The 24815-nt window shown below is 36.0% G+C and overlaps 4 protein-coding genes across 22 annotated transcripts in view; 2 read left to right on the top strand and 2 right to left on the bottom strand.

The window, feature by feature from the left end:
- Positions 1–324: 324 nt before the first annotated feature.
- On the bottom strand, positions 325–6318 carry LOC111477885 (UDP-rhamnose/UDP-galactose transporter 4-like). Of its 7 annotated transcripts, none has more exons than XM_023121855.1 (6): positions 6133–6318; positions 4866–5039; positions 4506–4690; positions 4219–4419; positions 3762–3923; positions 325–969 (listed from the first exon to the last, which is right to left on the bottom strand). In XM_023121855.1, exons 2-6 carry the CDS (start codon positions 4993–4995, stop codon positions 643–645), a joined length of 1005 nt encoding a protein of 334 aa, XP_022977623.1. In that variant the 5' UTR covers positions 4996–5039; positions 6133–6318; the 3' UTR covers positions 325–642. The 7 variants fall into 7 exon arrangements, with proteins under 7 accessions (XP_022977623.1, XP_022977618.1, XP_022977622.1 ...); XM_023121850.1 differs by having other exon boundaries at positions 4866–5094; positions 6133–6317; XM_023121854.1 differs by lacking the exon at positions 6133–6318 and adding an exon at positions 5889–6123.
- Positions 6319–6847: 529 nt separating this feature from the next.
- Positions 6848–10888, top strand: LOC111477884 (TSL-kinase interacting protein 1-like). Of its 10 annotated transcripts, none has more exons than XM_023121845.1 (8): positions 6848–6955; positions 7787–7978; positions 8225–8385; positions 8492–8730; positions 8812–9016; positions 9385–9801; positions 10449–10568; positions 10678–10888. In XM_023121845.1, exons 2-8 carry the CDS (start codon positions 7837–7839, stop codon positions 10723–10725), a joined length of 1332 nt encoding a protein of 443 aa, XP_022977613.1. In that variant the 5' UTR covers positions 6848–6955; positions 7787–7836; the 3' UTR covers positions 10726–10888. The 10 variants fall into 10 exon arrangements, with proteins under 10 accessions (XP_022977613.1, XP_022977612.1, XP_022977609.1 ...); XM_023121844.1 differs by having other exon boundaries at positions 7751–7978; XM_023121841.1 differs by having other exon boundaries at positions 7393–7978.
- Positions 10889–14799: 3911 nt separating this feature from the next.
- Positions 14800–20882, bottom strand: LOC111477883 (crossover junction endonuclease EME1B). Of its 3 annotated transcripts, none has more exons than XM_023121834.1 (12): positions 20436–20882; positions 20081–20242; positions 19860–19933; positions 18409–18585; positions 18171–18324; positions 17980–18089; positions 17582–17754; positions 16915–16978; positions 16703–16821; positions 16230–16319; positions 15478–15592; positions 14800–15380 (listed from the first exon to the last, which is right to left on the bottom strand). In XM_023121834.1, exons 1-12 carry the CDS (start codon positions 20725–20727, stop codon positions 15201–15203), a joined length of 1710 nt encoding a protein of 569 aa, XP_022977602.1. In that variant the 5' UTR covers positions 20728–20882; the 3' UTR covers positions 14800–15200. The 3 variants fall into 3 exon arrangements, with proteins under 3 accessions (XP_022977602.1, XP_022977604.1, XP_022977603.1); XM_023121836.1 differs by having other exon boundaries at positions 18409–18564; XM_023121835.1 differs by having other exon boundaries at positions 17582–17745; positions 20436–20881.
- Positions 20883–21577: 695 nt separating this feature from the next.
- Positions 21578–24815, top strand: part of LOC111477786 (bifunctional 3-dehydroquinate dehydratase/shikimate dehydrogenase, chloroplastic-like) — a 4849-nt gene continuing 1611 nt past the window's right edge. Inside the window, exons 1-7 of one of the 2 annotated variants that reach the window (XM_023121673.1) lie at positions 21578–22005; positions 22356–22591; positions 23511–23616; positions 23740–23958; positions 24187–24533; positions 24655–24718; positions 24806–24815. The exon at positions 24806–24815 is cut by the window's right edge and continues 105 nt beyond it. In XM_023121673.1, the coding sequence (XP_022977441.1) occupies positions 21994–22005; positions 22356–22591; positions 23511–23616; positions 23740–23958; positions 24187–24533; positions 24655–24718; positions 24806–24815 (994 nt within the window). In that variant the 5' untranslated portion in view covers positions 21578–21993. The remainder of the gene's footprint in view (positions 22006–22355; positions 22592–23510; positions 23617–23739; positions 23959–24186; positions 24534–24654; positions 24719–24805) is intronic. The other variant, XM_023121674.1, reaches the window with a different exon arrangement.

The raw sequence follows: 24815 nt of genomic DNA, 5'->3' as shown, positions 1-24815 counted from the left end.
AAAGAATTGGAAGATCAAACTGCGTTCCAAAGGGACCACAGTAATGGAACCAACAAGAGGTATCTATTTGCTTAGAATCTTCCACTATAAAGCCCACCTAACACATAACAAGGTATGTTCCTCACGTGTATAAATTTCTGGGTGATCTTCTAAAGAAGTCAGATTGCAACTAATGGTCCACTAATGTTTGGCTATCGAAATGGGGAAATCATATCTAGAAAGAAAACTTCAATCAACAAAGCATAAAATCTGATCATCCTATTGTCAACCAATGAACTAAAATGTTGGAACAGCGACAAGACATGGAGGTTGAAATATCTTGCAGGGAGAAAATATCTATACTATTTTCTATTGATTACTGTGGTCTCTGTAACATTGTAAGCTTTTTGTAGGGGGAACCTTAGGTTGCATCCTCCCAAAAGATGGCATACCTTTTAATGTGAATAAAAGAAGGGAAAAAAGCTATAATGAACTTAAATCAGTGAGGGACCTGCCAATTACGTGTCAAGAATCTCCTGGAATCTACTATAGTCAAATATCCAATGTTTTTTTTTTTTTCTTTTTTCTATATCATTTCCTTTTATTTTTTCTTCCTTGGACATTATTGCGGGGATAAATAAAAACTATAAATTCTACTCAACTCTAGACCTTTTCATCAGGGTCGGAAGATTCTGATCCAGCGTGCTTTAATGCCTTGCTGCTCGTTGAGGAAAAATTACGGCGCTCCTTCCCTCCTGGCTTAGACGAGGCATTGCCATACCAGATCATTCCTAGAATTGCAATGATCATACCAATAACTACTTGTACGTTGAGGCCCTCCTTCCCGAAGAAAATGAATCCTAGCGTCAAGACTAAAATGGTCTTCATATGGCCGAGCACTTGGAATGTCACAGCAGTGAACCTACCAATGCATATGAACTGGCTGAGATTGGTCCCTACCGCAATGGAACATGAAAGGATCAAGAACGTCTGCAAACGGATACACATTGGTAACAATCAGTTGCTAAGCAAACAACTAGCTACGTACTTTTGCAGATGAAATGGTAAAAAAGAAGTCATCAAATATTTCCATCTTGCATTATTTAAATTAGCATCATCCTGAAAGAATTACTAACACTCCATTTGAGATTGAAATTTTTATTGGCGAGATCCATGTACCAGGAATAAGGTTTTCTTGATTTGTACAGGTAATCAAGCTTACATGTACATCACAGATTCATAAGCAACTTGAGGTTTGGTAATGTGATCCTACCTCCAACAAGATCCAAGCAGATATTGAACAACTGGGCACAAAGGTTGTTCGTTATAGGAGACTTTGTAGGTCACAAATGAAACTGTTAACAAGTAAATGGAAGTGAATAGGAGGTAGGCTAGCTAACCTACAAAAAGAGTTTTGCAGAACCAAGAAAAGCAAGTTCATCATTATTCTTTGGAGTGAAAACCAAAAGGCTGGAAGGAGTTGGTGGGCCACATTAACAGGTTCTTTGAAAACTTCAATGGGCCTCCCTCTAAGATAAAAGTTAAAGAAATGAATTGACTTATACTGTAGTCAGTCATCCAGAGCGATAAGGTGAAAAGGAGAAGGGTTCGCTAGAAAAGAGATAATAGTGATTACTAGAAGGCACTTTCACAGTAATAGGCGGTGAACTTAGATTCCTAGTTTCATCTATAAAAAAGATCATTATCAAAAAGCTATATTGAAATGTCCAAACAGAGAAAAATCACGATAACCCACGGCAGGAGTGAGGTTATCCCAAGCCTATGGTGGGTGGACAAATTTAAGGAACATTACTCTCGAAGTCTATGGAGTTTGGAAGCTCATGCATTAATGTGGTGGCTTCAACTAAAAGCCCGCTATAAACTTCATGTTTGGTAAAAAGTTTGAAAGCTGCTGTAGTTAGATAACTGCTGAGGCTGTTTTGTTCCTCACTGAAACGAAAATTCAAAAGGAAGATGGCATTTCATTTGTAGCTCAATAGTCCCCTTCAATCATTGGAAACCTCTATCTATGAGGAACATCAGAGCTCACAACAGCATTTCTAAAGAACCAGCAAGAATTTTCCATTACAGATGTTTTGTAGCTATTGTGGCCGTTTTGTTCCTCACTGAAACAAACATCCAAAAGGAAGATGGCATTTCGTTTGTAGCTCAATAGTCTCCTCCAATCATTGGAAACCTCTATCTATGAGGAACATCAGAGCTCACAACGGCATTTCTAAAGGACCAGCAAGAATTTTCCATGAAGCCGAATGATAAACAGATGGGTATTGTCCAGAATTTATTCGCTACTGAACTACTTAACAAAGGAAGCTTAAACCAGCAAAAGACCTATGAGATCAATGCAAAAAACTTGGAGGATCTGCCGTTAGAGAAGATTAGAATAAAGACCTTCAAAAATTGTTTTATGAAGATAATATAGCCTTCTCATAATCTAAGTGACATGTAAGGGCCACCTCTATTCAAGAGACAAATCTTAAAACTCGAAGAGAAAGAGACATGGCCTTTTTATTTAAAAAAGTAATGGGGCAAGGGTGAAAATTTGAACCTTCAACTTCTATAACCAATTGAACTCTACTCAAATTGGATGGGACTTTTAACCTTTGGCCTTTAAAAGGGTTAGGTTTTTTCTTTTCAATCTTATTTTATAGATGCTCAAACTCTTCTTTGAGAAACAGGGACAGAGGCTTTCAAAGGGGTCTTCCTCTGTCAAAATGAAACTATAAAAGCGCCAAGAGATTTGACTCTCCTTGATTCACAAGCTTCCAATCTGATTTGGGAAGAAAATTCTTTAAGAAAAAAAGTCAACTACTTTCTTATCTCGTTGGCCATTAGGTTGTTTTGGTTCTTTCTTTCAATAAAGGTTTCTGTCTCTTCCCAAATAGATTGATGTGGGTGGGGAGCTGATGGTGTAACAATAAAAAGTAGAAATATTGGGAAGAACTGACGGCATGAGATGATCCACAGGAAATTATGCATTAATGCGAGAAAATCCACGCTATGAAGATCTTGGTTGGAAAGGAATAATAGGTGTTCAGTAATTCAGCACAGGATTGCGCAGATATTTTTGAAGTAGCCAAATATCATTTTTTCTGTTTGGGTATCTTTGGACAACCTTTTTTTTTCCAATAATGATAGGGGTGGTTTTCGATGGATTTCATCGGAAAGTTAACTAAATGATATTGGCCTTCAGTGTGTGCTTTTGGAAGGATTGGGCTTTGGTAGGATGTCCTTACAGGATTTCTTTGTAAACTTTCCCATATCAATCAAATTGTTTCTTGTATTTAAAAAATATCCAAGCTCCATCCAAATCAAGACATGTAGTTTTAGTTTCATAAGCAATAACAACTTGTAAGTAGTCATGTTAGGGGAAATGACAGTCCTTAGTTCACTATGCATATAACGAATTTTATATAGGTACTCAGAGTTAATTAGTGGTTTATTGTGGTTAAAACTAAAATTTTCCTGATTAATAATAAAGCAATTAAATTGTTGGATTTTTTTAGAGATATTTCAATAATCTATCTTTCGTTTTTTAAGGAGTGTCTATTTCACCATACCAATGAAATGTTTATGTTTCCCATAAAAGGAATTTAGGATTGCCATATCAACTGTGAGATAGGAAAATGCCAGATTCTTATATATATATATATATATAAGAACTGGCTCTGATGCTTTCCATAACTTAGAACCATACACATTTAAAACTCATACATAGGCCAAGTAAAATCTTCCCAAGTGTACTAATGGATATAAAATCTTACCGAGGACACAAAAGTGTATCCGTAGGTATCAACTCTCTTTCCAGTCAACCAGTAGTCTGAAAATGGCCCAACTAACAGCAAAGAAGCAGCCTGCACTGGAGCGGTATGGCCCAATAAGTTGAAGGATCCAAGAGAATATTTTCGCTGGAGATGATGTACATACTGCACCCAGAGAAAAAGGGCCAAGGCTGTATTAGAAGAATAATATTGTGAAACTATACTATCAGAATATCTGATGCCTTTATTTCAACATGAGAAAAAGTGGTAAAAAACTATCTATCAAAAATTCAATCATACACCACTATTGCAAGATAACCACATAGTGATAAAAACTAATCCGGAGGAAAACCAACAACACGCCACTACTGTAATTTCAAGATAACCCAAAAACAAATTCATAATTTCAAACAATTTTACACAGCAGCACCAATTTAAGATTAATGATGCAGTTACTTACATACTGCTGCAACGCAGTGCTCCATACTGCCACTATGGCAGCCACAAAACCTTTTATGTTGACACTAACATCAGTGATAGTACAAACTCCAACACCAAGTAGAACTAACAGTATGGCAAGTTTTGTGTCCCTCGAGTATTGCACCTTATCGAAAACAACTTCTAGGAAACAAGATACTGGGATCATACTCAGCTTCGCAATCTGATAATGAGAGAAGAATTACAACCTCATGTCTTAATTCTAAAAACGAGGGAAGAACGAACATTTAACAATTAAGGGGAAAAAACCTGATAGAACCCAACAGAATTCCACATCAAGCTCACGTTCATTCCCACAATGGAGAAGTTTGCAAATATAACAAATTTAAGAATGTCAAGGAATGGTAGGCGAGAATCTTGAATATACCCAAGTCGCTTGAGAATAAAAGTCAGCAAGGAGGTTGTGGCAAAATGTAGACCAGTTAAAGTTGTAGCTGTGACGTGATAAACATATTAATAAAAAAAAGGTCGCATTTGGAACAAAATAAAACTTGTAAGAATAATGCTTAGCAAGCGAAGTTCACTTTGTCCATGACATGGACACTATACTACTAGAAATGTAAAAGAAAGAACATAATTTGAATATATGGTGAGACCTATCATGCATACCAAAGCTGAATCCATATGTGGCCATCAATGCTTTATTGACAATGATTATCCCTACAGATGTGACGACATTGAACATCCATGAGGCAGCATCAAGAGTTGTCTTATTATCAATCTTGCCAGGCGAAGACATTGCAATCTATACTTTGTTTTTAATCAGCACTTGAAGTTCTCAATCTTCATTCAAAAGAAAAAACCAGAAGTGCTTGATCTTGATGCTCAACAGTCTTATCTGTAGTACAAAATTTACCATCAGCAAAGTACCAATGACTAGTATCAATAAATAAATAGGACAAAGAAGAACCAAGAAAATTTTAAATTATTTAATCGAGATAAGATTTAACTTAAACATATAAAACGGTAGGTGCAGAGGGAAAATAACCAGGTCAAAATGACAAGTGAAGAAAGATAAATCCTAAAGGTCAACAAGTTTCAAAGGAAAACTTCAAATTTTACAACAACGTTCCAAATTTATTTACAAACAAAAAATTCGGTGGCTAGACAAGCTTGATCATACAAAACATCTACTAGTCAACCAAAACGAAAGCTCATGAAAGTAAAACACAGGCCAATTTCAAAGTGCAGGTCTTTCTATTTAAGCGCTTTCATTGGTATAGCATTTAAGATTAGGGGATTCAGATCTCAAACTAAAAATAAATAAATAAATCGCAAAGGAGATGTTTCCTTGTAGAATTGTTATGTTCTGTCCATAATTAACTCTTAGGTCATTGTATAACCGTAAATGTAAAAATTAAGAAAAAAAAATGTCCAGAAAACAGTCAAAACGACCCCAAATGAAATTCAAGCTAAAACAACTAGAATCGAGAACAATAAGCTAAACAACGAAATAAAGTGGACAAACATTCAAGAGCTGAAGAACAAAATCAACAGGTTAAAATCACAAAGGAGACCCAAATTCCTGCCGAGATTGAACACACCGATCAGCAGATCTCACTTCTACGTAATCCAAACAAGCAAAACAATAAACATATAAAAAAAAAAAAAAAAAATTGAAGCAAAACGCACATAAAATTAAATCTACTTCTACCAGACTCCGTACGACACAATGGATCAGGAAGAACAGGTTTATGGAATCTCAATCGAAGGAAACAGCCCAGACGAACAAAATTGAACAAACAAAGAGAAGAATCAACGATGCTTCGTGTGTGATTCGATTGAAAAAGACTTTTTCCTGCAAGTGCAAATAAACAAAAGCAGGCGAGAAAGAACGAAGCGGTCAAAACTGTGAAAGGTCGAGGCAAGTACGAACCTTCGAAATTGAGAGGAAGAGGAGGAGAGCTAAAAAGGAGTTGAAAAGCAGAAGAAACGCTCCAGATTTGCCGCCATTAAATGCTGCAAAATGGCGGAGAAGAATGTTTAACGATTGAATTGGTAGAGACATTCTCCAATTCTATTAAATTCCTCTTTCTTCTTCCCTCCACCAACGACAACCAGCAGACTCCCGTTCATAACAGACACTGATTTTATTTTACTGTTTTTTTTTTATAATAATTTTATTTAATTTCATTTATACAAATGTAAAATATAACTCCTGAAACGACTATATTAAAGAATTTTTTTTCAATAATAATTTAAAAACCATCTCATTTTTTAAAATAAATACAAAATTTAGCCAATCCAATATAACTATTTTTTAAATAAATATGTCATCTCATTATTTATTTAATAGAAAAATATAAATAAGTTGTCTTGATTTATTTAATAAGGTTTTTATGTTTGTTAAATTAATTATTTAAAATTTAAAATTTCAAGTGGGTTGAATTGAGGTGTTTTTTTTTATAAAAAAATTATATTTATATAAAATATTATATTAATAACTAAAATTGATTTTTTTAAAATTAAATGTTTTAACTCAAATTAAAAATTGAGCAATCGCAAATGCTCTAAGGGCAAATTCGTCATTTTGTATTGGTAGAATAGTGGAATGTATAAAAGCGGGAGAGAGCGAAAATCTGCGGCGGAACTGCAACCGACCATCTGAAAAATTTATATTTCCCGCGTTATCATTTTCACGTCTCAATTCAAATCTCTCTCAAGCCGAACGTCTCTGCTGCGAAAGATTCTGAATCTGTGTATGTTTCGTCTTCTACCGATTTATTATTCGAAAATTCAATCAATTTTGATTGCTGCCTCCTTTGGTTGTAATCTCTTATCTTTTCGCTCTGAAACTTATGAAATTCAAGTCGTATGTTTTGTTTTTGTTTTTCGTTTGACTCAATACGTCTGTCGTGATCGATTTTGTTCTTTCTTAGTAGCTTTTAATGGTGACTTGAATAATTGGTTCGCTTTGTGCGGAGTTTTAGTAGTCTGTGTTTGTATGGTGTTTCTTGATTCTCAGCTGCAAATTTATGCCCTGCGATCCAATGACCTAAAGTATGCCTTATTACCATTTTTACCTTAGTATTTTGGTTATGATCTACAGATCTGGGTTGGATGATAATAAATTTCAACCATTGAAGTGCTAATTGCGGCTTTTGAGTGCGTGATTTATGTTCGATTTTTTGTATAGAGTTCTCCTTATGGACGCTTGGAAATTTGCTGATCCTTGTGGTAGGTACGTTTCCGAGTTAGTTCAGGGATTTCTATTGTTTATCATGACAGTGACGGAACTACTTGATTTTGTCAACTTAAAATAGTCTACATTATCATCGTTATTATGGGGGAGGATTTGGACCATGAAGAAAATCTATAACTGGAATTAGGTTTTCTGGACGGTTTTATTTCCACTCAATAAAACAAAAGGGTAAAAAATTGAAATGCAGCCATGCGCGAACAATTTGGTAGTTTCCTGTGTAGCATCTGTCGCGATAACATGAAATGCACACAGTTACATGACGACAAAGTTTGCTGACTCTTAGCCGTTTCAGGTTCTGCCATCTTAATTTTCCTTTTTGGATATATAGCTCAAGGAACTCTCCTCAGATCCTATTCAGTGGTGGAAAGTTGAAACATAATGAAAACAGACAGGCACCCAGATGGAAGGGCAGAAAAGTTGGGGAAAAGGTGTGGGACATCTGCTGACACGATTGGAGTTCAGAAGTATAGAAAGATAATTTCTCAGGAGATAAAATCTCTCGACAATGCACACATTGAAGGTTTCACGTCCAATTTCTTTTGTTTCAAATGACTTGTTCGATAAAAATATTTTTCTTAAATTTCATGCCTCTTCTTGGGGTATTTTTCCTGTCTTAAACTGATGTTCTAGTCCCGTTATGTGAAAGATTATGTGTACTGTTTCAGTGTGAAAAAAGGAACAAATTTCTTTGCGTCCAGTGGTTTTCTTTCTTTATTTATTTACAAGACTGTTGTTTACAAACTAGAGACTTTTTGATCTAGAGCAGATGACTTGAAGAATGCACAGAGTTCGGTTGATCGAACTAATCCGACAGAAATGACAGAGAGGTCACCTCTTCTTCATCGCACAAAGATGCCCCACCCTCGCACAAAGATCAAGCTTCAACTTTTTCCAATAAATGAAAAGACCCGCATAGCATTGGAAAAGGTATTGTCACGAACACAAAACGTTGTGGATTAAGCACAGACAAGTATGATATCTGTATTCAGTTCATATTTGAGATGTGACAAAACTATCACTTTTATTTTTGTAGGATGGATATCACCCACATTTGGAACTGACTTTAAGGGCTCGAAAGAAAATGTCTTCGGTATTTAATCATCTTATTAGCAAATGGGGATGTTCTAATGCAGCACGAGGGGAGCTCACACTTTTTCCATACAGTAAGCCATCAAATCTTGTCTGTGGTTTAAAATGGACTCTGAAAGATAGTGACATCAGTGCTGGAGATGTCTATGCAGCTGTTGGAGGTTCTTCAATTTTCCGCTTAAGGTGCACATTTTTATCGTTTTCCTTGGTAATGATTTATTTATTCATTTAAATGTATTATTGGAAATTATTATCCTTTTCAAGGTACGGCTGGGTCTCCACATCCATTCCTAAACTTCATTCATCCTCGAAAGGCTTGGAGAGAGGTTGCAGTAGTATCGTGCGTATCATAGATGGCGAATGCAAACAATCTGAGCAAATTGTGGATGAGATCAAGTCAAGCAATATGAATGATCTGAATAACCCTGCTGCACCAGAGAAGATAGTGGATTGTCCATTTAATCCAATGGTATTATATTCAACTCCAATTTTTATTAAAATTTTAAATGAACACTACTACAAGAGAGAACAAATTATTACTATAATTAAATTTACATGATTATTTTTCCCAGTTCACATTACGTATGAGGTCTATGTAACAAATTATTTGCGTATTGTCAAAATTATGATGCATTGATAAGGATTATAAACTTTGCTTTCGCTACGCTGATGCAATGTTTGAAATTAAGCAGACATACAAAGACAAATACACTACAACTGACGTTGTGACAATTGTATGTGTGTTTTTTGCCAAACCAAATGATTATATTTGTACGTTTGTTGTGGCTTATAGTAAATAATATGATTTATGAAATTTGATAACACTGTTTGAACTAGGGTAATGAGCCACCGTTAGATTATGATCATCAGTTGTCATCAGAATGTGGAATCCTGCAGTTAGATAGTATATCAAACATAAGCATGGGAGGCCTCTTGTCTGAAGCTTCCTTATTGGGAAAATGCAGTAGCTGGAATTTAAAGGTAACAGGGGGCAATGCAGGCGTGCAGCCAGTTGAAGTAATTACTGATTCCCTTGATGCATGCATTGCTGCGGCCAAGATGAGATTTTCTGAAGTTCCAAAGCAGCACCATAGTGATCAACATTCGTCTATTTTGGATGCTGAGCAGACTTGTGATGCATTTGCTATGAAAAGGCTCTCTTCGTCGAGCAAAAATACTCCTCTAGATGCCAGATCTTGGGGCACCTTCGAAGAGGCTGATTCCAAGTTATTCAAATTTCCTAAAACACCTCAGGTTTGTCCCTTTATTTTGCACAACTTTGTCTGTTTCAGAGATGAAATGGTTAATGACATTATATGATAGCGCCCTGGTTGAGTAATCTTATAGTTCCAATTTGACTGATCTTGTTTATGTTTGCTCACTATAAACTACGGATTATGAAATTTTGGAACTGGTAGACCACTCAAACTTAATATTATTTGATATCAACTCAAGGTATCCATAATACAACCATTTATGTAGGAACATGGGATAGAAAATTTGATTGAAGAAGCCTATTACTTGAATGGGGACGAGATTAATGGCTTAAATGTACAGATACTTCATTTGATTGAGTGTCGAAAATTACGAGAAATTCAGCAAACTCCACTGTGGCGTGTAATTGTTTTTTTGTTCTTTTTTTAAATTTCTTTTGTGAAATTGTTGCGTGTAATTGATAATCACTAAGCTCAATTTTATCAAGTCGATACTTGATATGTTATATTTAGTATTTATATGCATTCTAAACACTAGGTGCGTCGGTTCAAATTTAAGATCTTTTCCTTTGATATCAGGTTAAATGACCTTTAAAATCTAAAAGCTTAAGCCAGTAGATCATGATATATTTTAATCCTTTGTATGTATACTTAATAGTAATGCAGAGACTTTACTATTTTCTACAGGCCCGTAACCGATCTGAGCTTTCTCAAGATCCCGCTGATAAAGAATCCAAGACTGATCTGATGTTCTGTTCGCGGGTTTATCATGATGAAAGCAGCCTTGGGCTGTCAAGAATCAATTGGGTACGCCTCGTTGCAAATTGCACAGCTTTTTTCTTCTCCCTTCTCTCTCTTTTTTATTTATTTATTTTGCAAGTAGCATTTTATCCGTTACCTTTTATGTTCTACACAGAGCGACTCCTTGGGACCCTTTGATCTTGACTTGCCTGTTTCCCGCTAGGTCTCCTCCAGTGGTGATGGTCTTAGCATGAGTGAATTTGTCAGGTACCAATAAGATTATAGAACCAACTCTATCATATAAAGACAATGTATAGTTAAGGACTTGGCCAACAATTATATTTACGGTCATTTCCAAATATTCTGGTATGTGATTTGCAACTGTATAGATTCTTCACTCGAAATATCCTGTAGCTTTAGTCATTATAATCTATGTATTTGTTAAAATGTGATCACTAGCCTAATAGGTTAAGCCTAACCATTATATGAGTAATTATATTTATGATTTAGGATTTTAGAAATAAATTTAGTAAAATGATTTAAGAATTTTAGGAATAAATTCAGTAAAATGATATGATTTAAGTATTTTAGAGAAAAGGTTAAGAAATTTTAGGAATAGATTGGCTACTCTCTAGTACCCCTCCCCATCCTACTTAGTTTATCATCCCAAGAAATACGAAGCAATAGTAGTAGTTTCTATCTTGTAAATCTTTTCTCGATTGATCTTAATAAAGTGTGCAAGTGTTTCCCATAGAGAGTTGTGTTCAACAATCTGGTATTAGAGCGAGGTTAGTGTAGGTTATCTGATCTCTTGGTACTCTTAATATGCTATGTGGTTGCAGCTCTGTCTGATCTTCCACATCAGAAATGATTTCTTGAGATTAGTAGTGAGTTAGTTTCTTTTGTGTCGTGAGTAGTCTGTGATTCTGCAAGTCTTGTGTCGAAAGAGCTTGTTTGGTATTACTGAGGTATAGCCAACACGATGGGGGATTTCCAAATTGTTGGAGGAATCAAGAAACTCAACAACTACAACACGTGGGCAACATGCATGATGTCCTATTTACAAGGACATGATCTTTGGGAGATCGTTGGCAGGTGCGAAACTATACCGCCAGAGGATGATTCTAACGGCGCCTTGCGCAAATGGAGAATCAAAGCAGGCAAAACAATGTTTGCCTTGAAGACCACAATCGGAGAAGAGATGTTAGAGCATATTTGAGATGACAAGACACCGAAAGAAGCATGAGACACGTTTGTGATGTTGTTCTCAAAGAAGAATGATACAAGGCTACAACTTCTAGAGAATGAGTTGCCAATTTCACAACGTGACTTGACAATTGCTCAGTATTTCCACAAGGTCAAGTCGATCTGTCTGGAGATTACTGAACTAGACCCAAATTCCGCCATTGTAGAATCTCGAATGAAGAGGATTATAATCCATGGATTGCGACAGAAGCTTTATTATTGTTGTAGAAGGATGACCCACTCAACCATCACTTGTAGAGTTCGAAAATTTGTTAGCTAGTCAAGAAGCCATGACTAAACAAATAGGAGGCATCACATTGAAGGGTGAAGAAGAAGCACTCTACACAAGTGGAAGCCAGAGCAATAATATGTTGTCTACAAAACGCAGATACAATAGTGACAAAAGAAGAAGTCATTAAGGAACTGTACAACCAGGGAGAGCTCAGAAGAATGATAACAATAACTTTTAAGAGAAAAGATTTGAGGGCATTTGCTACAATTGAGGGAAGAAGGGCCACATGTCCAGAGATTGTTGGTCCAATAATAAATCTGTCGAAAGCAATGTGGCATCCTCCAACGTAGAGATGGAGGAGGAATGGGATGCAGAGGTATTGTATGTTATAGAAGAAGATGAGCTAGCATTCATGACGATGATGTGAGACCATATCGATTATGAGAATGATTGGATTATTGATTCGGGATACTCAAACTACATGATTGACGATCAAAGTGGTGCAATGGAAGAGGGTTGGCCCTCAAAGAAGGAAGTATTACCAGACCTTGAGAAAATTGAAGAAATTCTTATGACAGGAGAGCAAACTGAAGAGATTCTTCCACAGAAGACGGGGGAGCAAACTGTACACATTTGTTTCAGTGCTGATGCGCCTGAAGATTCAAGTGACACTAGTGTTGGTGAGCAAGAAGTGACTCAACCAAGCGAACCTAGTGAGAAACAAAGGGCACCACAACAACTAAGACAGTTAGATATAATCCAAAAGCCAAGTCTAGAGTATGTCAACGCAACTATTGTAGAAGATGGAGTTAATAAGCCAAAGATATATGAGGATGTATCACAAAACTCAACTTGGTAGAAAGCGATGGAGGGAGAAATTATAGTCCTGGAACAAAATCAAACTTGGGAATCAGTACCAAGACCAAGAGATACCAAACTCATCTCTTGCAAGTGAGCTTACGAAATAACGTGTCTCTCGGATGGATCAATCGAAAGATACAAGACTCAACCTGTAGCTCGAGGGTTTTGTCAACAATATGGACTAGACTATGATGAAATGTTTAGTCCAGTGGCGAAGATCACTATCGTACAAGTTCCTCCAGCACTTGTTATTAAAGATTGGAAATTTTGGCAGATGGATATGAAGAATATTTTCTTGCATGGAGAGTTGGACTAGGAGATCTACATGAACCAACCAAATAGATTCGAAAATGAAGTTGGAGTCATTAGTCAGTATATGCAAAGTCTAAAGAAGCCTTATTTGGATGTGGCTCAATGGACCTTGAGATATGTCAAACGGTATCATGATACTCAAAGGTCAAGTATCGGAGAAAAAGTACAAAGGAGCGACTGGAGCAGCTTAGGAAAGTATATTGTTGAAAGTCTTAATGGAAGATTGGCACTAGAAAATTGACTATCCAATACCACTTCATTGCGACAACCAATCTGCGATTTGTCTATCAGAAAAATTCGGTGTTTCATGCTAGAACAAAGTATGTGGAAGTGCACTACCATTTCATTAGAGAAAAAGTCTTGAAGGAAGAAATCGAGATGCAGCAGATCAAGACAGATAATCAGGTGGCAAACTTGTTTACAAAAGGGCTTAATACTGTCAAACATGAGAATTTTCGCTGTCAGCTCAAAATGGTGCAACGAATGAGGACTAGTGCTGAGGGTGAGTGTTAAAATGTCATCACTGGCGTAGGATTTTAGAAATAAATTTAGTAAAATGATTTAGATATTTTAGGAAAAAGGGTGAGAAATTTTAGGAATAGATTGACTATACTATAGTATAAATACCCTCCATCCTAATTAGATTGACTATTCTACAGGGTGTTTTGTAAATCTCTTCTTTGGTGTTAATAAAGTGTGCGAGTGTTTTCTACAGAGAATTGTGTTCAACAATATTGTGATTGCAGAAGCTGTTGCATCGATCTGGGTGCGAACTTTAGGCATTAGATTGCTTGCCTAGATAGATGGTGTATAGATAGAGAATACACGAACTAGAGCAGATCTCTGCGGATATTGTAGATGTCAAATGCATGAGGTTTTGTTCAGCTTGCAGTTGAACGCTCAATAATATGTGGGTTGGAGGATTCGAAACGTTTGAGATTTTGGCTGAGTACATGTTTAGCTTGCTAAACTTTTCTCGAAGTGGTAGTTTGCTCTAATCTAGTTATAATTTAGTTTTGGGTAGGGGTGTACATTCAACCCGACAACCCGGACCAATCCAATCCGAACTATAAGGATTGAGTTGGATTTGCATTTCGGGTAGGGTTGAGTTCATTTTTTCTGAGCCCGAACTGTTTAGTTTGGTTTCGAGTTAAATATATAAAGTATATTAAGAATCCTTTTGTATTAATAGGTTTAACTTTATTGTGTTATTATTTGGTTAAATGTTCAGTACGCCAATATATATTTTTATTATTTTTAATTTCTTTGTTCTTTTATATTATTGTGTTATTTAACCTTATTGTGTTATTATTTGGTTAAATGTTCATAGTTTATATATATATATATATATTTATTTATTTATTTTTTAGGTATATTCTTATTATTATAAATAAGCATATTTAAGTTAAAATATATATATATATATATATATTTTGCTATATACCTACCTTTAAATTAATTATTTTTATATTTGTGTTACTCCCTTTTAATTTTATAATAATATTGAACTAAGTTAATAGGTTACAGTTTTCGCTCATTTTTTATTTTTTTGAATAATTATAGATTAATTTGTATTAAATTTATTATATATATATATATATATATATATATTATTATTATTATTTTTTTGAATAATTAAACTTTGAGTTAAATAATTAGAAATTCTGGCCACCACAAGAAACGAGGCACATATATATTCAACACTACATCAATGAACCATCCAAAGAACCATCCAAATTCAAGGTGAAGTGTTGGTTTTCCATCAATGAACATCAACGCACATATATAGTACAGTTTGTTTCTACCTTGTTCACGAGAGCATTCAGGTTTCCTTCATCCAAGAAATGGTTATTGAACAACAACAATTTATTCATTTACCCTTTGCTCCACGAGTCGGTTACCAAGTTTCGCCTTTTGCAGACCTCCAAGTGACATTTGTGAGAAGGTAACGACGGCACTCTAGTCCTCCAACCTGTCTGTGAGACCGTGAAACTCGCAATAAGCTATTGCACTAAATTGATGGTGTGTTAATAAGATTGGATAATTAATTAAGGCAACTGGGATCTGAACATGTCAGCACCCTCCTCAACGTCATCGGTTCTCATGCTTCCACTTTGAGCCATAAGTATCCTGTATACTCTCTTTGAACACATCTCTCCTAATCTTCTATCATCACCGAGTAAGCCTTCGATCGTCAAATCTTTCAGCAGAAATTCCTTTTCATGCACCTGTTAACACATGAGTGGACAAAAAAGAGACATTATCTTCCATGACTGCTAGCTTATGAAAAGCAAGGATAAGGTAAGTAGTTTTGTTCATACTCACAGATTTACATGGATCCATGTACACACTCAAAAGAGATTTCATGGTTGGATATTTCTTCCATATTGCTACGGCAAACCGTGGTTGTACCTTTGGAATTGCTACCAAGGCTTTTAACCTGATTACAAAAAGCAACGCCATTCATATTGATATGTAATCCCATCGACGCTAATTAAAAGAAGTTAATGGCTGCAAGAAAAAGAAAAAAAAGACAAATAACATAGTCAAAAAAGTTTTACCCCAGAAACAGTGTAACATAACATAACTTTCTTATAGGATGTTTTATAAAATGTGGGGCAATGGATTCGGACCTACAACTTTTTAGTTAAAGTAGAGATGCGTTAACACGGTAGTATACCATAAATGTATACTATTAAGTCTTTTAAAGTTATCTACCAAAAACAAAAAAAAAAAAAAAAAAAAAAAAAAAAAAAAAAAAAAAAAAAAAAAAAAAAAAAAAAAAAAAACAAGGGAAATCAAGTACCAAAAAACAAAGGAAATGCCTTTGATTTTAATTTATATGGTTTTCAGAATGGTGTCAACATAAAACAGAACGATGCCGAGATCAAATGCATGACAACTACTCTATTTAGCTTTTAACCCAGCAGTATGGTGACAGACGAGAGCTGTTCTTCGTCAGTAACTCAACTACAGCTATAAATTCATTAATATATATACCAAGCAAATGGAAGAATAGTTAAGAAACTAAATGTTGATAAGTTTTGAAATTATTGGTAAAGATGAGAAAAACTCACCACAAGCTCTTCTTTATCATATTCCTGTCAATACAATCTTTGGGTATAATGGAGCCATTTGCATTGACGGATAGATGCGTCAGCTTTTTCCTAAATGTTACAACCAAGCAAAGGTAAATAGTTACTCTGGATAAGGATTAAAATATGAGCAAGAAAGTGTATATGGGTGTGAGGATAGCCTAAGTCCATATTTGCTAATATACCATGTCAAAAGAACAATGGAACGAATGCATCTAAAGTCAGTACGAAACAAGGATCTCATGATTTTAAGCTACTTTTCATATATAGTCTTTAGGATCAATGAACAGTATACAAGATATCTTTTCTAGACCCAACTTCACAGTACTAATTTATACATTAGCAATTGAAGCCAGGTTTTTTGATGAAACAATTGAAGCCAAGTTAACAGAAAACTAATTTTTCACACTTCAGGAAGTTATGCTAGACTGTAATCTGCGAACAGTATTCAGCACCTGAATTGGCAGGATGCCAGACTGCAAGTCAAACCAACAATATGGTCAGCTACCTCAGCTTCATCTACACACTGCCTAGAACGTACCTTGACAAAATGAGTAGTCAATTTTGCCAATTCCTAGATGAAACATGCGAGAACATGAGAATTCGTACTGCAACATTGAAGTATAAAACTTGGATTGTGTTCATAAGCATTCGTAGTAATTCAAACCTCCTCAACAGGTGGACGTATCCAACCATTACTGCTTGCCGAGTTCTTGTACTTCTCCTGTTCCCTGAAAAGTTCAAACATTACAGTTTTCAGAATCTCGAGCTTGCAACTTCAAATTATTATACAACTGATGAAGAAAAACCAAGACAAAGATTCTGAAATTGCCAAGGGCGTGTGACAGATATATGTATCTTTGTCTTGGTTTCAATTATGCAAATGCCCGTGCAAATGATGGGAAATCTGACACACAAAGGCAGTAGGGTGTTATCTCGTGAGAATAGTTGAGGTAAACACAAGTTGGTCTAGCACTAAAGGATATAGAAAAAAAAGGAAAAAAACTCATACATATGACAACCAAGTGATATTATGACATAAGACACTGTTAGTTGTAATCAGTATCACGTTCAGTTTCATTTGGTAATTAAAAACAGATCCAAGGAGATGTAATTCAAGCATAAATAATACAACATAGAAGTTTGTGAAACTTATAAAATTTCAGGGGATGAAAAGAATTCTATGCGTGAACCAAGTTAACTAACATGAAAAAAAAAATAAATAAATAAATAAGATAAAATGTAATATAATTTATAGGGTCTCAAACTTGTTAATGAATCAAGGTTCTTTCATTACGAAACGTTATACTGAATAGAATTGTACAAATCCTCACCTTTTATTGATAAATGCCATTAACCTATTGGTGAGGTAACAGATAGTGTGTGATGGGTAATGGCTTTGAACTCTGGCAACGTGATGCACAAGTGACTCCTTGCTAAGAAGCTCACAAAAATTTTCAGCCTCATACATTAGTAATACATATGCAATCTCCAGTCCCTTGAAAGACACAGGATAAAGGAAAAACAAAATAAAATCTTGTTAAAAGATAAACAATAACAAATATACACAACAAACTTATAATTGAGTGCAAATTAAATCCATATGTCGGACAAATCTTCATTGCCACAGTACTAAAATTTCCCAAAAAAGTGTATCTTCTTTTTATCAAAAGAACAGGGAAAAAAGCACCCAACATTTATCGTAGGCTTCATGCTAGAAAGCATTTGTTACCTCTGAAATATGCTCTGGAGCATTCATAGTCCACACAATTGACCTTTCAATTGGATTAGACTTGATACGGAATGTAATCCCTTTTTCAGCAAACCTTGTTAGCAGATGACCTATGGTAAGACAATGAATTTGTTTCTGGGTGGTGTTGAAATTTTGAGAAATAACAAGTGAATAGAAATTAGAGGACTCACCACCAACTGATCCCAACTCCACTACTTTAGCATCAATTTCTGCTACAATAGACTTCAATGCAAGTTTCCCCTTTTCCCACTTTTGCTTCTCTTTCTGCATTTTCCTCATTTCTGCAGCTTCAGCCTTCTGGGCCGCCTTTTGCAACTTCTCTAGCTATGTCAGATATCATCACCAATAAATTAGTTCAAAAGATTTACCCATTTATCTTTAAATTCAGGGTGGGAAATCAGAACCTACTTCCTTCTTTTTCTTCTTCTCTTCCATTAAGCGAATTTTGTCATCTTTAGTTGCCTTCTTCCTCATCGCTTTATCAACGTTTTTGTTCTTCTCGGCATCGGATTTCCTTCCTGTTGGTTTTATAGTGTTATCATTCTGCTCCATTCCAACATTTTCCTTTTCAGGATAATCATGAACCTGATCAAACATCCAACTTATTTGTTCAGAACAACTCATGATTGATTAAAGGACAAAGAGGAGCAAAAAGTCTAAAAAGACAATTGATAGGTACTTTTTTTTTTTTTTTTTTTTTTTTTTTTTTTCATTTTCATAAAAGAAACGAATCTCTTGTGGTCATTGATGAATAACTTAAAATCTGGCATCTCAAGATTAATGTTCACCAAACAATTCCAGCCCTAAATTATAAGTTTGTATAAAACAATTCAAGATTCCATAAAGACGGGACAAGGAAGACAAGGGAAATGTATGACCATGAAAACAGCTTCCGCTTTAGCTGTCTAGAAGCTAATGTGATCACGTAGCTTCATTTAGTTACTTCTGGCACAGAAAATTTGACTACAGAGGTAACAAGATCCAACAAAGTAGGAAAAGTATATTCTCGATGATACAAATTAAACTCAGCAGAATTTATCTCATGAAGGTAACAAAAATCAAGAGGCAATGGAAAAAGTACATCAAAGAACATCACGTGATAAATTGTGGCAAAATATGATGCTCTTGCATAACTCATTACCATGGTCCATAATTCAAATGGCATAAGCAACATAATTATATAATGAGCACTGCTAAGAGCAAGGACATGAAAACAAGAATGCTAAAAAGAAATTCAGCACGCACATGGGAAGGATGTGTGCAATAAGAAAATTATACAGACACAATGCAGAAAGTTAGAAAATTCACGTAGTAATTTTCAATCAAATATTCCATTTACGAAAACTGCCAATTGAAAGAAAATTTTAAAATAATAATTATGAAAAATGCATGTTTCTAAACAATACAATTCCTTGTAAAAAAAAACCCCAAAACCAACTCAGCATGTCTCTATATTCAATGTCCTGTAATAGAAGTATGCAAAGAAAGTTAAAATTCATTAAGACAACATTAACATGCAAAAAAAAGTTCGATGTTTATAATTCTACCTCAAATTTTGATTATGTTTCTAATTTTTCAAGTGTGTCCTTGGGAACAATGTCACGTTGCAAAGCATCCAGAAACAACCATTTCTCTGAATTGAGAGGCCAACAAGTGTTGCAGCCGCCAAAGTAATCAATGCAGTTCTAACGTGCATATGTAGTTCTCAATCTAGTATCTATGCCACGCTATATTAATACTAAACCTAGATGCCATTATTACTTCCTATTCATATAAACCTAGATGCCATTATTACTTCCTATTCATATTCAATCTGCAGAAAAGAACGGATATTATGAGCTTGCTTCGAGATGAACCACCTGATATATATAATCATCTCGGCCAACAGTTGAATGCTTCGTATCCCCTGAAATTTCATGAAGATCATCATTCCCTGGACAAACACTTCCATTAATGTCGATAGTTTTCAAGGACGGCGAAGTCCGGAAAATGAACACACTTCTGTCCATTCCACAAAGTAAAAATTGCAGGAATTGCCAATATAAAAAAGAAAAGGCAACCAAGGATAACATGAACCTACCAATAGAAGGTCCCGATCCTGCCGAGTCAAATTTAGAAGTCGATCCTAAGTTCTTCATGTCATCACAGTCAGAACCGATCCATTCACTCGGTCCACACATTTTCTTCAGAGAATCACTTTCAGATTCATTATCGGACTCCAAGCATATCAATCCACTGATTCCTGAGGGTTCAATTCAAACAAAACGGTGCCAATCTATTTCAGACTACTCATAGGCAGCATCAACACAGTTGCTATGATCAAAACTACTGCGCGGGAAAATTATTCAAGTGTACCGTCAAGAGAGGCGAACCGAAACAACAATAAACTAGATAAAATCATAAAACTAACAACGGAGAGAATAAAATCCACTAACCAGCGAACTTATGGTCCGAATTCAAATCCCTAGCAGGCAAGTCCAATGGCACCTTCGTACATTTAACAATTACGACGTCAGAGCTCGGAGGCGGAGAGAGAGGCGTCTCCGGCACGAACGAGGCCGCAGAGTTGCTACCGGATTTTTGTGGAGTCGGATCATCATCAAGCACAAGAACGGTGGATTTTATACTGGGAAAGGCATGTGACTCAGTTCGACGTTTCTTGGAGGGGATCGGTAGAGGTGTAGAGTACCGGTCCTCCTCGTCGGAGAGGACAATCGGCCGGGACATCTGAATGTGACGGAACAACCGTGTCGAAGCAACCAAAGAACTGCCGCTGCCGCGCCCTAATGTTTATACGTTCAGTTCCATTTCGGAGGAGGATAGTTTGTATGCCAAGGGCGCGCGGGACGAGGGAACTAACAATACGGTGCGTTCGACTGCAGAAAAATTGGTTCTGTTATAAGGGATATTGGATAAATATATTAATATTAAAGTAATAAGGTAGTATTTAAGTATTAGTTTTAAATTTTAATATGTTAGTTGGTTAATTAATAAATATATTATATTATTGATATAAAAATTTAATTATTTTTTAAGAGATTAATTGAATTTTAGAAGTAATGCATGAAATATTATAAGAATTACTGTACTCTTATAAGCACATAAATTAATATTAATGAATAATAATATCAGCCTAATTCATTGGCACTACCCATTAAATGATATATGCTTCGAGTTCTATTCGATTGTACAATAATAAATTCACCCATTTGAATTGGGTTGATCTCTGACAATTTACTTTTGGCTGGTCTAAGCATTTTTAGTTTTCGACTTTTGTATGTACCTCTCCTTTTAAGTTGGACACCTTGCTCCAATAGCAATGCTAAAACGAGAGTAAGAGATGTTGTACCGGAAGCGAAAGAAAAATCATTTGTACTTACACACCCATAAACATAAATTAAACAAAGATACAAGAAATTATCTTAGAGATGGATGGTAGTCAATCACTATAATCAAAATATTTATAACGTATCTCTCACGTTACAAAGTTTCCTAAACAGGTTAGAATAAAATTATGAATATTATTCATGGCCCAGATGCTTCTAAAGGCTCCAAATCACCGTTCTCAAGCGGCAACTGTCAGCTGAAGCTCAATTTACATTTTTATGGTCAGCTAGTTTTCTTGACAATGATGAATCTAGAGTGTCAAGATCTATGATGTGGATGCCAACCTAGGATCGACAAAATTCAGTTTCCGCTCTTACTCCACTGATCGTTCGATTCATTATCTTTGGGCTGTGATTCCAATGTTTGAGCTCAATTATTCAATTAAAACACCCCACAGCTGCTTTTCAAGGACAGTCAATGATGGCAGGCCCTCCAAACCTTATTTGTATCAATGCATTTTTTGCCCCCACCAACCCCCCCGACGGCTTACTTACCTCCTTTCCACCATCCTCCTCGATGCCCTTCTTATAATTTCTCTCTGACGGGCTCTCGATCGCATTCTCGACGCCGTCCAATTGCCAAATTTCCGACGCACGCCGAAGAAAAATGGGGTTTGGGGTAAATTCTGAACCGTATCTCCTATACCCATGTCCTATTTCCTGCTCTTTTGATGAGTTATAATTTTATTATTAGGCTTGAATGCTGTGAAAATGGAATTATGATGAAATGAAACTGTAGGCCTTTCCCATATTGTTGGGATCATATAGACGATCCTAAATGCAGGCGGCTTGAAATTTACTTGATTCGCTGTATTGGTTCTTGATCGACTCTGAAAAGAATTTTGAGTGCTTGAATTGCACGAAGAATTAAAATGCTAGTCTGATTGTAGTTGATTTAAGCTTTTGTATGAATTATATGGCATTCAATTTCAACATTGTTTTTCTCCTTTTCAATGGTTTGCTTTTCAGCCGGCATCTTCTGGCTTAGGCATCAGAGTCGAAGGGACTACAAGGAATTCAACTCTTGTTTGTGTGCCAATAATGGCAGAATCAATAGATAAGATGATTATCGATGTTATGAAGGCAGGAGAGAGTGGTGCTGACATTGTGGAGATAAGATTGGATGCATTGAAGATTTTCAATCCCCATGAAGATCTTAAAACTCTAATTAAGGAGTCCCCTGTGCCCACCTTATTCACTTACAGGTATCTTGCTTGTATTTTCCACCACAGCATTATATTACATGGTCATTCATTGCTAGATTGGGGCATGTGGGTGTAGTATGATTGCTACTGAATTCGATGGATTATGTAACGGTTCAAGCCCACTACCAGCCGATATTGTCCTCTTTGGTTTTCCTATAGGTTTTCCCTAAAGGTTTATAAAACATATCTACTAGGGAGAGGTTTTCACAAAAATGCTTCGTTCTCCTTCCCAACTGATGTGGGATCTCACAATTCATCTCCCTTCGGGGCCCAGCATCCTTTCTGGCACTCGTTCCCTTCTTCAATCGACGTGGGACCCCCCAATGCACCCCTCTTTAGGGCCCAGCATCCTTGTTGGCACATTGTCTCATGTCCACTCCCTTTCGGGGCTTAGCATCCTCACTGGCACATCGTCCGGTATCTAGCTTTGATACCATTTGTAACGGCCTAAGCCCACCGCTAGCAGATCTTGTCCTCTTTAGACTTTCTCTTTCAGGCTTCCCCTCAAGATTTTTAAAGTGTGTCTACTAGGGAGAGGCTACCACACCTTTCTAATGAATGTTTCGTTCTCCTCCCAAACTGACGTGAGATATCACAGATTAACTTCTTATGGATGTGAGGGAAATCTGAAAAAATGTCAATTTTCATTGTGATTTCATGAGGGTCAATACTCATTTTCTTGAATGGAAGTTATTGTTTTCATTTAACCATGAGGACAAATTTTAAAATTTATTAAAATTACACTAACTAAATTTGAACATTTGAAAGTAAATAGACTAAAAGGATATTTTAACCTTAATCAACCAATAAAATGCAAATAATTTCATGAAGCTGGCCTTTGCGCACATTTCATTTTGAACAATGTTACTGTGTGATTTTATACAAGATGACCTTACTACATATTGTATTAATCTCCCAGACCAAAATGGGAAGGTGGCCAGTACGATGGTGACGAAAGCCAACGACGGGACGTTCTTCGATTAGCCATGAAGTTGGGAGCAGACTATATCGATGTGGAGCTTCAGGTAGTTTCATTGTGTATGCATTAAAGAAAAACAATTGCAAATTACAATATAATGGTCACATCAACTTTGAGCAGGATTTGATTCACCAATTTTTTGTTATTATTCCACCATCTCTTTCTGAAGGTGGCTCAGGAGTTCATTGATTCTATACGTCAAGAGAAGCCAAACAATTTTAAAGTCATTGTTTCTTCCCACAATTATAAGAAGACCCCATCTTTAGAGGATTTAGGGAGTCTTGTAGCTGAAATCCAAGCAAGCGGAGCTGACATTGTAAAGATTGCAACGACAGCACTGGATATCACTGATGTTGCTCGCGTCTTTCAAGTACTTGTGTATTCACAAGTAAGTAGCGCAATTCAATTGTCCACTTGAATATGCATGGATGACTGGTTGAATAATATTGTATGAATTCGACTTAGTTGAACTTTATTATAACAAGTTTTGAGTTTTTATTTCCGATCTTGAAGATTAAATTCGGTGTCGTAGGTGGTAATCAACAAAGAAGTAACATCTACTGAAGTTCTTTAATTTCTTGAAGTTAGTCTTAATTTTTCTTACTAAACTCTTCAGGTTCCAATTATCGGACTGGTTATGAAGGATAGGGGATTCATTTCTCGAGTACTTTGCCCAAAGTTTGGCGGTTATCTTACGTTTGGTACCCTTGAGGAGGGAATAGTATCGGCTCCTGGTCAACCGACTATCAAAGATCTATTAAATCTATACAACTTCAGACAGATAGGGCCTGATACTAAGGTATTTGGCATTGTTGGGAACCCAGTAGGCGACAGCAAATTACCTGCATTGTTCAATGAGCTTTTCAAGTTGATTGGTTTCAACGCCATTTATGTGCCCTTCTTGGTGGATGATCCTTCAAAGTTTCTTGATACTTATTCATCTATTGATACTGGTGGATTCAGGTTTCAAATTCAACTATCTTTTGAAGACTTCATTGAATGTATATGATCTTGCACAGTCTATGAAATATCTTGAACATATCATTGACACTTTATTTTGATCTTATTTCCTTGTAAATCACAGCGTTACTACTTCATACAAAGAAGCGTTATTCGAATATTGCGACGAGGTTGATCCAGTTGCGAAGGTAAATTATCGAATACTGTTTCCCTCCCCATCGCTTTTGGGTTAAAGTAACGTGCATGACTGGGGAAAGAGTTTTGAACTTCTGCAGGCCATTGGAG

Source organism: Cucurbita maxima, unplaced genomic scaffold (genome assembly GCF_002738345.1).
Source record: "Cucurbita maxima cultivar Rimu unplaced genomic scaffold, Cmax_1.0 Cma_Scf00004, whole genome shotgun sequence".
NCBI classification, from domain to species: Eukaryota; Viridiplantae; Streptophyta; class Magnoliopsida; order Cucurbitales; family Cucurbitaceae; genus Cucurbita; species Cucurbita maxima.
The sequence above is the reverse complement of the archived record's forward strand: the minus strand, read 5'-3'. Positions and strand labels throughout refer to the sequence as shown.

What these genes read in the sequence shown, in the direction of transcription:
- LOC111477885 (XM_023121855.1), bottom strand. Translation starts at nt 4,995, where the DNA reads ATGTCTTCGCCTGGCAAGATTGATAATAAGACAACTCTTGATGCTGCC. An exon ending in CACATATGGATTCAGCTTTG is followed by an intron (nt 4,691 to 4,865) that starts GTATGCATGATA and finishes ATCACGTCACAG; the next exon opens with CTACAACTTTAACTGGTCTA. An exon ending in GCACTGCGTTGCAGCAGTAT is followed by an intron (nt 3,924 to 4,218) that starts GTAAGTAACTGC and finishes CTCTGGGTGCAG; the next exon opens with TATGTACATCATCTCCAGCG.
- LOC111477884 (XM_023121845.1), top strand. Translation starts at nt 7,837, where the DNA reads ATGAAAACAGACAGGCACCCAGATGGAAGGGCAGAAAAGTTGGGGAAA. An exon ending in CGACAATGCACACATTGAAG is followed by an intron (nt 7,979 to 8,224) that starts GTTTCACGTCCA and finishes GATCTAGAGCAG; the next exon opens with ATGACTTGAAGAATGCACAG. An exon ending in GGCTGTCAAGAATCAATTGG is followed by an intron (nt 10,569 to 10,677) that starts GTACGCCTCGTT and finishes TGTTCTACACAG; the next exon opens with AGCGACTCCTTGGGACCCTT.
- LOC111477883 (XM_023121834.1), bottom strand. Translation starts at nt 20,727, where the DNA reads ATGTCCCGGCCGATTGTCCTCTCCGACGAGGAGGACCGGTACTCTACA. An exon ending in TTCGGACCATAAGTTCGCTG is followed by an intron (nt 20,243 to 20,435) that starts GTTAGTGGATTT and finishes TTGAACCCTCAG; the next exon opens with GAATCAGTGGATTGATATGC. An exon ending in ATGGCATTTATCAATAAAAG is followed by an intron (nt 16,979 to 17,581) that starts GTGAGGATTTGT and finishes TGAACTTTTCAG; the next exon opens with GGAACAGGAGAAGTACAAGA.